This window comes from Nerophis lumbriciformis, linkage group LG06 (assembly GCF_033978685.3).
Source record: "Nerophis lumbriciformis linkage group LG06, RoL_Nlum_v2.1, whole genome shotgun sequence".
In the NCBI taxonomy this organism is placed as follows: Eukaryota; Metazoa; Chordata; class Actinopteri; order Syngnathiformes; family Syngnathidae; genus Nerophis; species Nerophis lumbriciformis.
The window spans coordinates 26,449,655-26,462,151 of record NC_084553.2 but is presented as its reverse complement, the minus strand read 5'-3'; the positions used below and the strand labels follow the sequence as shown (position 1 = coordinate 26,462,151).

Sequence of the window (12,497 nt, the reverse complement as noted above, 5' to 3'; positions counted from 1 at the left end):
GAAAAAGAAACAAAATGATAGTGCGTACCTGGTCAGACAGTCCACTTTGCAGCACACTGTTTCTGGCGATTTCACACACGTCACATGTGCTGAGCTTCCACAGCTGAGCGGCTATAGCGAACTCCTCCATCAACGGCTCCTATATGAGAAAAAACAGTTCATCAGACTTAACCTTTTCATATGGAAAATTATTCATGCAGACCTCGACCAAGGTTGAGATAACAAAAGTGGAAAAAGCTGTGTTTTTCTGTGATCAGCAGCATGCTCTCGCGATCGGACTTGAGCCATTAGATATCCATCCATCCATGTTCTACCGCTTATTCCCTTTGGGGTCGCTGGAGCCTATCTCAGCTACAATCGGGCAGAAGGCAGGGTACACCCTGGACAAGTCACCACCTCATCGCAGGGCCAACACAGATAGACAGACAACATTCACACTCACATTCACACACTAGGGCCAATTTAGTGTTTTCAATCAACCTATCCCCAGGTGCATGTCTTTGGAGGTGGGAGGAAGCCGGAGTACCCGGAGGGAACCCACGCAGTCACTGGGAGAACATGCAAACTCCACACAGAAAGATCCCGAGCCTGGGATTGAACCCAAGACTACTCAGGACCTTCGTATTGTGAGGCAGACGCACTAACCCCTCTTCCACCGTGCTGCCGCAATTAGATATACGACATAAATAAGAAACCTAACTCAAAAACACAAATCATATTGCGTGATGTGATATATCCGGGATGAAATAAAATGACCTGATTAGGAATAATCTCCACACTTGACAATGGAGGTAAATAAGAATTAAGTGAGGTTACTATATTGGTACCCAAAGGTAAACTTGTTTGGCAGCCAGCAAGGCTTTTATCAGGACGTCTGATAAACATACTGGGAGAGTCATGCAGAGTAAAGATCTACTACAAGTACAAGTAATAAAAAACATTTGGTAAGATTATAAATTGCAAATGTACTCAAAGTTCAGGATAAAAATGATATAATATAAAAACACTATCAGGCCAGAATAAAATACTATAAATAAAAAAATTACATAAAAACAAATATTGGCACAATGGAACTATGGCTTGTTTAGTTCCATTCATTTCCATTTGGATGTTCTGAACTCCTGTTTTTATGTCCGTGTTGTATTGAGCAGAATGATGCTGCTGCATGACGATGCTGCCTACTTGTTAAAAAGTTAAAGTTAAAGTAACACTGATAGTCACACACAAACTAGGTGTGGTGAAATTACCCTCTACATTTGACCCATCCCCTTATTCCACCCCCTGGGAGGTGAGGTGAGCAGTGAGCAGCAGCGGTGTCCACACTCGGGAATCATTTTGGTGATTCAACCCAATTCCAACCCTTGATGCTGAGTGCCAAGCAGGGAGGTAATGGGTCCCATTTTTTACGTTTTTGGTATGATTCGGCCGGGGTTTGAACTCACGACCTACCGATCACAGGGCCGACACTCTAACCACTAGGCCACTGAAAATAGTTCTATAATTTCTGGCTGTCTGTAAGACAGTGAATGTGCACACAGGCTTGAGTTCTGAGGTGCAAGGAAGGCAAGTAAAAAGAGACTGGAACCTGTGTGTTCCGTTCAGCTTCTCGAGTGTGCAACCCCATGGGTAGACTAACTAAGAGTTTAATTTCTCATGATCAAATTGGTTTTCCTGTAAAAGAAACAAAGAAAAAAAGATGAAAACGTTTGAAAGTTTATAAGCTGTATTACGATTTGCGGCTTCATGCTGTTTTCCTTCAGTGGAAGAGGCGGCAAAATGTCTTTCTTTATAATAACGTTTCCAGACCCCTGGTGTAGCCCCTCGCAGACTTCATGTTTTTTCATCTTTTTTATCCACAATTCTAAATTAAGTTGAGACAGAATCAACAGAACCTCTGCTGGTTGCAGCCGAGTAGCGCTCTCTATTTGTCTTGATTGCTTCAAGACACGACCACTTCATTCCACCAAAATAAAAAGTTAGAACCAAACTTTTTTCTTCTTTTTTCAAACAGTGAAAAGAGAAAATGAAATATTGTACAGTAATACCTCAACTTTAAAGTTCCCCTACCAAAGAGAGTTTTGAGATAAATTATGCTTTAAGTTGCAAGCAAAAATTTTAGTTAAAAGCATCCCCGCCATTAGTTGGCGTAGCAAATGTCACAGTGAACTCCGTAAGATCCGCTCACAACATCCGGTCTTACTCCCTAGCATTAGCTTATAGCTGGAGATCGACATACCTTTGTTTTTCCAATTATAGGAAGGAAGAAAGTGAGTGTGGGTGCTGAGAAGAAGTGGACAATATTTTGAAAGAAAGAATCAAAAACATGATAGAGACTGTCACCAACTTTGTGTACTGAAGCAGAATGAGAACATTTATCCATGATAATAAAGAAAAACTGCTGATGGTGTGCTTGACGGAGAAGAGGTTGAAAGTAGAGATGCGCGGTTTGCGGACACAACCGCGGAGTCCGCGGATTATCCGCGGATCGGGCGGATGAAATTTAAAAAAATAAGATTTTATCCGCTCGCGGGTCGGGTCGGGCGGATTAATTAGATATTTTTTTTTTTTTTTTTTTTTTTTTTTTTTTTGCGGGTGGCAGTTAAACCAATTGGGAAATATATATAAATAGTTAAATGTTGTTACCCACATACGAAAAACGAGCAGGCACCTGCAGCATATGCCACAACAGAAGAAAAAAAAAAAAAGAGATGGACACTTTTACGGAGCGGAGGGACGCCTCGCCGGGGTCCGGGACCGAGGCTCCTTCCCCCGAGAGGGCCCCACCGGGAGCCGTAGCTGAGGCGATCCGCGAGAAGGGCCCGACGCACGTCCAGGGTCACTACCGCGCCCACCGCACCGACACCCCGCCTCGTCCGCGTTCGCCGCGGCCGGCGTCACGCGCAGCAGGTAAGCAGCTTACCTGCCCGCCACCCCCGTGGCCGGGGGCTCGTAACATGGGTCACTCCGCGCGCTCCGCCCGCGCAGCTTACCTGCTTGCTCGCAAAATGATTATTAGCATTCAGACAGGTTAAAATGTTGCTAAAACCATCACTTTTCTATCAGTCACAGTGACTTTTCAAAACAAAAATATTACAGCAAAAATCATATGGGTTGATTGACATGTTTATTCTGTAAGCTAACTTCAATAGTTTGAAATTATTTTGACAGTTAATGCCAGTTATCCTGTCAACCTTTCACAAGACTTCAATTTGTTAACTGAAAGTATAAATAGTATAAACACTTTTAACAGTATGTCGTGCTGTGAAATACAGCCGACAGGATGGCGCACCAAACACAAAGCAAGGCCATGCTGCAGGAGAACAAAGGACTTCTTTCATTTAAGGTTTGTGATAAACCATCAAACTCATTCGTTAAAAGGACTCTATAGTAATATAAAGCGAATTTTTCTGGACATTATCATGCAAGAAAAGTTTATTTTTGGGATCGCGATCACCGCGTAATGATTTTTAAAGGTTGCATTACATTATTAACTGTCCCATGTGATCAGCCAGTGCGATTGGAAGTCCATGCTCAATTATTGCCTCCGTAAATAAAACTTCGGCATTTATCACATCCAAAGAATCTGTTTGGGCGACGAAAAACGTTGAAAGTTTTCCACTTGTATCGCTAGCAACGGCATTAGACTTGTGTTTTTTTGTCCCAACGTGGTCTTTTACATCGCTAATTCCTCCGTGTCCGATCGAAAAATCTTGTCTGCACAAGGTGCAATTCGCGTAGTTTTCAACCTTTTTTTTTTTTTTAAATTAATATTAGATATATAACAACGGGCGGATGGCGGGCGGATGCAGTTCTGATCAAACGTTACATCGGGTGGATGGCGGATGGTTGACGACTTTCTGTCGCGGTTGCGGATGAAATAAATTGCCTATCCGCGCATCTCTAGTTGAAAGGAACATACCGTGGAAGTACACTCTCTAAGGTACATTTTGCACATTATTATTACATCACTTCATAAAACTACTGCAGTTGTTTGCAATACATTCTATAACATTGTTTTTCGTATTATTCATGTTTTGTTTTGTTTAGTTTTTCCTTAGTTGTTGATTTAGTTCTGTTTCAGCATCCTGGTTTGTTTCTTTGTTGCCATGGGTGCTGAATGATGATTATTGCCACCTGCCTCTGATTAGTGACCGGGAGCTTGTGAGCGTCCCGACCACTAATCAGAGGCAGGTGACAATCAGCATTCAGTACCATGGCAACAAAGAAACAAACCAGGATGCTGAGCTATTTATTCCTGCCTCACGCCATACTCTGCCTGGCAGTTCTGTTTGCGACACAAAACAAGTTATGGAAGTATAACGAAGACCGCGTTTTCCTGTAGGCTACTGTGTGCCGGGTTATAGGCTCAATCTTTTGTTAAATTTATGAATGAACACAAGCGCTTGTGAAAACAAGCGTGTTTCCCTTTTTCAGATGACCATGCTGATCTCTTTTTTTGGTACAATGTACCCCAGCTTGTTGTGATTACTTACAGATGTCCAACGTTCTCCAGGAAGCAAAATAAATTCAGATTCAGCTCATAGTTGCATCTTTATGCTCTTGTTTGTTTTGTACAGGTGGTTTATTCTTGCAGGACTTGGTCTTCACAGGTGTTCAATGTCCTGCATGCGGTGGCTGTCAGGTTAGCAAAGGCATATGTTTAAAGGCCTACTAAAATGCGATTTTCTTATTTAAACGAGGATAGCAGGTCCATTCTATGTGTCATACTTGATCATTTCGCGATATTGCCATATTTTTGCTGAAAGGATTTAGGAGAGAACATCGACGATAAAGTTCGCAACTTTTGGTCGCTGATAAAAAAGCCTTGCCTCTACCGGAAGTAGCAGGCAAGTAGCGTGACGTCACAGGTTGTGGAGCTCCTCACATCTGCACATTGTTTACAATCATGGCCACCAGCAGCGAGAGCGATTCGGACCGAGAAAGCGACGATTTCCCCATTAATTTGAGCGAGGATGAAAGATTTGTGGATGAGGAAAGTGAGAGTGAAGGACTAGAGGGCAGTGGGAGCGATTCAGATAGGGAAGATGCTGTGAGAGGCGGGTGGGACCTGATATTCAGCTGGGAATGACTAAAACAGTAAATAAACACAAGATATATATATACTATATTAGCCACAACACAACCAGGCTTATATTTAATATGCCACAAATTAATCCCACATAACAAACACCTCCCCCCTCCCGTCCATATAACCCGCCAATACAACTCAAACACCTGCACAACACTCAATCCCACAGCCCAAAGTACCGTTCACCACCCCAAAGTTCATACAGCACATATATTTCCCCAAAGTCCCCAAAGTTACGTACGTGACATGCACATAGCGGCACGCACATACGGGCAAGCGATCAAATGTTTGGAAGCCGCAGCTGCATGCGTACTCACGGTACTGCGTTTGCGCATCCAACTCAAAGTTCTCCTGGTAAGAGTCTCTGTTGTCCCAGTTCTCCACAGGCCAATGGTAAAGCTTGACTGTCATCTTCCGGGAATGTAAACAATGAAACACCGGCTGTGTTATCCGGCACAACAGTCAAGGGGTGCATTCTTCGGCGGGGGTGCGTTATCCGGCACAACACCTGCCACAATACACCGCTTCCCACCTACAGCTTTCTTCTTTGCTGTCTCCATTGTTCATTGAACAAATTGCAAAAGATTCACCAACACAGATGTCCAGAATACTGTGGAATTTTGCGATGAAAACAGACGACTTAATAGCTGGCCACCATGCTGTCCCAAAATGTCCTCTACAATCCGTGACGTCACGCGCTGACGTCATCATACCGAGACGTTTTCAGCAGGATATTTCGCGCAAAATTTAAAATTGCACTTTAGTAAGCTAACCCGGCCGTATTGGCATGTGTTGCAATGTTAAGATTTCATCAGACTGCGTGGTCGGTAGTAGAGGGTTTCAGTAGGCCTTTAACTTAACTGTGGTACTTTTGTTGACAACATTGAATCAGTACATTTTGCCAGCGTAGCATTCTTGTTGTCAATGGAGCTAACATTCATGCTAGCATGTAGCTATCGATGCAGCAGCACCAGCTGACTGGCAGCAGCCGTCACTGTTCGCTGAGGACGATGACTGCTGCTTGCTTTCACCTCAGAGACTCCAAGACACAAAAATGTCTCCAATATTCCAGGGAAAAGTCACAAGATTTGTTGCTAGTAGACAAAAGAAAGTCATCAAGAGGATTGACAAGATTGTCAGCTCTATCCTGAAGTACGTGTTTCGCTTTAAGATGGAATTTTAAACTTGATTTGCGCCGATTATAAAACATTTGTCACTGCACTACCAACAAGTTACCTTAGTTTTAACCACACAGTCTGTGAAAGCTCCTCCTTGCATTCACAGACTGTGTAACAAATGCGCGCGTCTTCCTTTAACCCGGAAGTGATTAATATTTTCACTTAATCTTTTCATTTAATCTTTTCGCGTTATCAAATTCATATTTGCTAACGCAATCATTTATTTTTATTAATCACAAATGTTAACGCATTAAGGTTGACAGCCCTAATTATGTGTATATATATATATATATATATATATATATATATATATATATATACATATATATATAAAAAGGTGAAATAACTCAAAACATGTTTTATATTCTAGTTTCTTCAAAATAGCCACCCTTTGCTCTGATTACTTCAAGAGGTAGTCACATGAAAGGGTTTTCACTTCACAGATGTTCTTGAAGCTCATCAAGAGTATGCCAAGAGTGTGCAAAGCAGTAATCAGAGCAAAGGGTGGCTATTTTGAAGAAACTAGAATATAAAACATGTTTTCAGTTATTGTTAAGTACATAACTCCACATGTGTTCATTCATAGTTTTGATGATTTCAGTGACAATCTACAATTGAATGAGGAGGTGTGTCCAAACTTTTGACCTGTACTGTATGTATTGCTGCATTTGAAACAATTGTATTGTTAAAAATAGAGGTAATTATTATTAATATTATTATTTATTATCAATATTGCTGTTTCTGGTTTATTGTTCCCGTTGTAGTGCAATAATGTTCATTGTCATTTCTGTGGTATTAATGTTTACTTCACTAATTGCTTCTTTGCTATCATTTAAATACAGTCTCAGTGACCTTGTGGTTAGAGTGTCCGCCCTGAGACAGGAAGGTCGTGAGTTCAAACCCCCAGCCGAGTCATACCAAAGACTATAAAAATGCGATCGTTGGGACTTTAACTTCAACCCGCAATTTCCCCCTATGCCTTCCTTTTTTTCTTCTTTCTATTACCTCCTACTTTGGTCCAATTTAATAAAGTCCAATACAAATAAGGCAACAAGAGAAGTATCCCACACTTCACTTTTGCAAAGTAAATCTGTACAGGGACAGCGTGGCGAAGTTGGTAGAGTGGCCGTGCCAGCAATCGGAGGGTTGCTGGTTACTGGGGTTCAATCCCCACCTTCTTCCATCTTAGTCGTGTCCGTTGTGTCCTTGGGCAAGACACTTCACCCTTGCTCCTGATGGCTGCTGGTTAGTGCCTTGCATGGCAGCTCCCGCCATCAGTGTGTGAATGTGGAAATACTGTCAAAGTGCTTTGAGTACCTTGAAGGTAGAAAAGCGCTATACAAGTATAACCCATTTATGTATTTATTTACAGCAGATATGGGCATCTACATCAACGATATGATTTGCCTGAGTGGCTGCACAGGACAAAAAATGCACACCCGCCTAACATACTAATTGATTAGTGATCTGAATGTTATGGCATAGATATTACCTTGGTGTAGTGGAACTGCATGGGGTCATCTGTAGATAAGGACACACAGAGGCCCTTGTGCAAGAACTCTCGTAGAGGGTTCTTGGAGTATTCCAGGAACAGGCTGTTGTTGCTCAGTGGCGACATTGCAATGGGTACTTGGGCCAAGTAGTACAGATACTGAAGCACGGGGCTCTAAGTTGGCCATAATGACAAATGTTAGCCTAAACAACAATTGTGTTTGTTACATGTTGAGTAGTGTTTAGCATGCGTCTCCAAAAGTACATAATACCTTCTTCAAGTTGAGTCCATGTGAGATGTTGTCTGCGGTGAGGAAGGCCGACACCAAATGTGTGATTGATCCAGCTTCTCCACAGTGTGGGCGGAACTGGAAGGTGCTCAGGCCATGCTCTCTATGGACAAACACAAGCTAATATGAATATGAAGAAATTCACAACATGTGAAAAGAATGAGCTCTTACTTTCTGAGATTGTTGAGCACCATGATGTTTGCATACATGTGGAAGAGATAGTAGCTGTACGGAGGGTTGTCATCTCCAGTCCACTCTTCAGGTTTGGGGCTCCTGAATGAGAACATGTGATCACTGTGCTTGGACTCATCATCTACACTGTCAAAGCCTGACACCTGCAGGGGATGGAGGAGAAGAAGCAGCAATATACAATCAGAATATCAATATTTATAGATAACTTCTTGTATTGTTGTGAAATATATGCCAAAATTTGGATTGATCACTGAAGGAATCTTCTCATTTCATCATCGCAATAATCAACTGATCATCTTTCAAACCAGGCTGGATAATTTTGACTTTCAAATAACAGGATGCTCCACACACATGCACCTAAAGATTTTCTCACTGTTCCAAAATGCTGCTGCCTGAGCACTGACTAGAACCAGGATACGAGAATCATTAGAAATCACACATTTCTACCAGTCTTTTTCATATATTCATTGATTATCTTTCAGACAAGTGGTTCTCAATATTTTTCCATTATTAAACTTTATTATTATTATTATTATACTTTAATATTATTAAAACCTAATGATATTTATTTATTGAGGTGTATGTTTAAAGCTAGTTGTTGACGAGCAGGTGCTCCAAATAAATATCTTACAAAACCCAAAACCAGTGAAGTTGGCACGTTGGGTAAATCGTAAATAAAAACAGAATTCAAAGATTTGCAAATACTTTTCGACTTATATTCAATTGAATAGACTGCAAAGACATGATACTTAATGTTCGAACCGAGAAACGTATTTTTATATTTTTTGCAAATAATCATTAACTTAGAATTTAATGGCAGCAACACATTGCAAAAAAGTTGGCACATTTTAACAACACTCTAAACTTTTGGGAACTGAGGAGACCAATTTTTGAAGCTTTTCAAGTGGAATTCTTTCCCATTCTTGCCTGATGTACAGCTTAAGTTGTTCAACAGTTCGGGGTCTCCGTTGTGGTATTTTAGGCTTCATAATGCGCCACACATTTTCAACGGGAGACAGGTCTGGACTACAGGCAGGCCAGTCTAGTACCCACACTCTTTTTCTATGAAGTCACGCTGTTGTAACACGTGCAGAATGTAGCTTGGCATTGTCTTGCTGAAATAAGCAGGGGCGTCCATGAAAAAGTCCCAAAACCTGTATGTACCTTTCAGCATTAATGTTGCTGTCACAGATGTGTAAGTTACCCATGCCTTGGGCACTAATACACCCTCTTACCATCACAGATGCTGGCTTTTGAACTGTGCGCCTATAACAGTCAGGAGGGTTCTTTTCCTCTTTGGTCCGTAGGACACGACATCCACAGTTTCCGAAAATAATTTGAAATGTGGACTCATCAGACCACAGAACGCTTTTACACTTTGCATCAGTCCATCTTAGATGAGCTTGGGCCCAGCGAAGCCGGCGGCATTTCTGGGTGTGGTTGATAAATGGCTCTGGCTTTGCATAGTACAGTTTTACCTTGCACTTACAGATGTAGCGATGACCTGTAGTTACTGACAGTGGTTTTCTGAAGTGTTCCTGAGCCCATGTGGTGATATCCTTTAAACACTGATGTCGGTTTTTGATGCAGTACCGCCTGAGGAATCGAAGGTCACGGGCATTCAATGTTGGTTTTCGGCCTTGCCGCTTACGAGCAGTGATTTCTCCAGATTCTCTGAACCTTTTGATGATATTATGGACCGTAGATGGTGAAATCCCTAAATTCCTTGCAATAGCTCGTTGAGAAATGTTGTTCTTAAACTGTTCGACAATTTGCTCACACATTTGTTCACAAAGTGGTGACCCTCGCCCCATCCTTTTTTGTGAATTACTGAGCATTTCATGGAAGCTGCTTTTACACCCAATCATGGCACCCACCTGTTCCCAATTAGCCTGTTCACTTGTGGGTTGCTCCAAATAAGTGTTTGATGAGCATTCCTCAACTTTCTCAGTCTTTTTCGCTACTTGTGCCAGCTTTTTTGGAACATGTTACAGGCATCAAATTCTAAATGAGCTAATATTTGCAAAAAATAACAAAGTTTACCAGTTCGAACGTTAAGTATCTTGTCTTTGCAGTCTATTCAATTGAATATAAGTTGAAAAGGTTTTGCAAATCATTGTATTCTGTTTTATTTACAATTTACACAACGTGCCAACTTCACTGGTTTTGGGTTTTGTATTCTACTTGAGGATATTGTATATCCTCATTACTTAATGTATTCATGGTAAATTTAAGGGTATACTTGTAATATTTTCTGGTCAGCCTGTTGATTAATTCCAGCACTGCTACCTATAATATGTATATCAACACACAATGCCATTAGTGTATTCAACACAGACAGGAAGAAGCAAGTGCTTACGTTCAATGGTCACGGAATGAGGAGGACCTGTTGCTGTTTGTTTACACTGAACTGACTCAACACTAAGCTCTTGATTGTAAGTTTATTTTTAACTTCCCCTACCGACTCAATTATTCATTAAGTAACTTGCCACTAACATATTATGTTTTACCTTTATTTTGATGTGTAAAGCTGCACCATATTAGGCGTATTTGACCATTTAACCGCGACTTCCTTTTAATAGGTTTTGCAAATGGGTGAGCCATCGTCCTCAATGACTGCCTGGTCATGTTTTAAGTATCCAAAATGTTTCCACACTGCCAACTTCTGCTTTTTTGGGATAAGAAAAGTTTGCTGCTTTGTTCTGCTGTCATTTTTAACTAATGTAGCATGCAAGCATGCCTCTCTATAGGTGCAAAAAAGCGCGTTCACTGCTGGTGTAACTTTGATTTTTGTTCTGTGCAGGTTGCGCCAAAAATAACGTACCAGCGTATTGTGTCCATTTATAGCGAGTGAGAAGAACTGAAACACCCGGTGTTGTGCAACCTTTGCGATTAAATAACCATGACATATTTAATCACAGTTACCGTATTTTTCGGAGTATAAGTCGCACTGGAGTATAAGTCGCACCAGCCGAAAATGCATAATAAAAAAGGAAAAAAACATATAAGTCGCATTTTTTGGGGAAAATTATTTGATAAAACCCAACAGCAAGAATAATCATTTGAAAGGCAATTTAAACTAAATAAAGAATAGTGAACAACAGGCTGAGTAAGTGTACGTTATATGAGGCATAAATAACCAACTGAGAACGTGCCTGGTATGTTAACGTAACATATTATGGTAAGAGTCATTCAAATAACTATAACATATAGAAAATGCTATACGTTTACCAAACAATCTGTCACTCCTAATCGCTAAATCCCATGAAATCTTATACGTCTAGTCTCTTACGTGAATGAGCTAAATAATATTATTTGATATTTTACGGTAATGTGTTAATAATTTCACACATAAGTCGCTCCTGAGTACAAGTCGCACCCCCGGCCAAACTATGAAAAAAACTGCGACTTATAGTCCGAAAAATACGGTAATAGTAAAATGGTAATCGAAGCAGCCATACCAACAACTAGCAATAAAAAAGGGGTGGTAAAAAAACAGTAGAAAGTGTTAAGGTGAGAAAACTGACTTTAATCATCTCTGATGTTTTAACTAACATACGACAAAAAAAATGCAACTATTGCATGTTTTTTGTTTCTTTACAAAACTGATTGTTTTTATTTTTGACCATTAAGTTGAAATTTGTCTCCTCCGCCCAGATTTAGAAGTGGTGTGTTGGCTTTATCATCCTCCATGGTCTGTTGGTTTTAATGCCTGCTTTCAATGCTAAGACATTTCACAGATTAAAAAAACGAATAAAATAATACCATTTACATAACACCCTCTTTCTCCCTTTGATGAATTATAATTGGTATCATAGATTAAACAATGTCAAAAACGTACATATTTGAGGAACACATGGAGCTCTTTGTTATCCTGTGGGTGAAGAGTTGCCTTAAAGAGAGGAAGGAATATGTTCTCTAACATCTTGGCAAAATTGGGCACCAACTTCTTTGACTTAAATATGTCACTGAAACACAAAATACAAAATCAATGCCCATCAAGGAAATGGGAATTTACATAAAGTGTAAAACAATAGGCTGACTCACTATATTCTTGGCACTTGAATGATCCATCTCATGTTGGGAGAGTGCACTTTGTGAAGAATAAACCACTTAGCCAGACTTTGCCACTCCTCTGGCGAGCGTCCATAGATGGACAGGCGTGGTTCCGCATGCTGGTATTTACTCTCCTCCAAGTCGTGGGATACTTCCTGTAAAGTTAAAGGTGGAAATGCAACATGGGCAAAAAACACTTCT

General features: G+C 40.7%; 1 protein-coding gene across 1 annotated transcript in view; it reads right to left on the bottom strand.

Moving 5' to 3' along the window:
* ampd3a (adenosine monophosphate deaminase 3a) overlaps positions 1 to 12,497 on the bottom strand; it is a 31,296-nt gene that overhangs the window by 685 nt on the left and 18,114 nt on the right. The window contains exons 8-13 of the mRNA XM_061963993.1: positions 12,288 to 12,451; positions 12,082 to 12,208; positions 8,220 to 8,383; positions 8,031 to 8,151; positions 7,760 to 7,933; positions 29 to 139 (exon numbers count right to left, since the gene is read on the bottom strand). Of these exons, the coding sequence (XP_061819977.1) occupies positions 29 to 139; positions 7,760 to 7,933; positions 8,031 to 8,151; positions 8,220 to 8,383; positions 12,082 to 12,208; positions 12,288 to 12,451 (861 nt within the window). The remainder of the gene's footprint in view (positions 1 to 28; positions 140 to 7,759; positions 7,934 to 8,030; positions 8,152 to 8,219; positions 8,384 to 12,081; positions 12,209 to 12,287; positions 12,452 to 12,497) is intronic.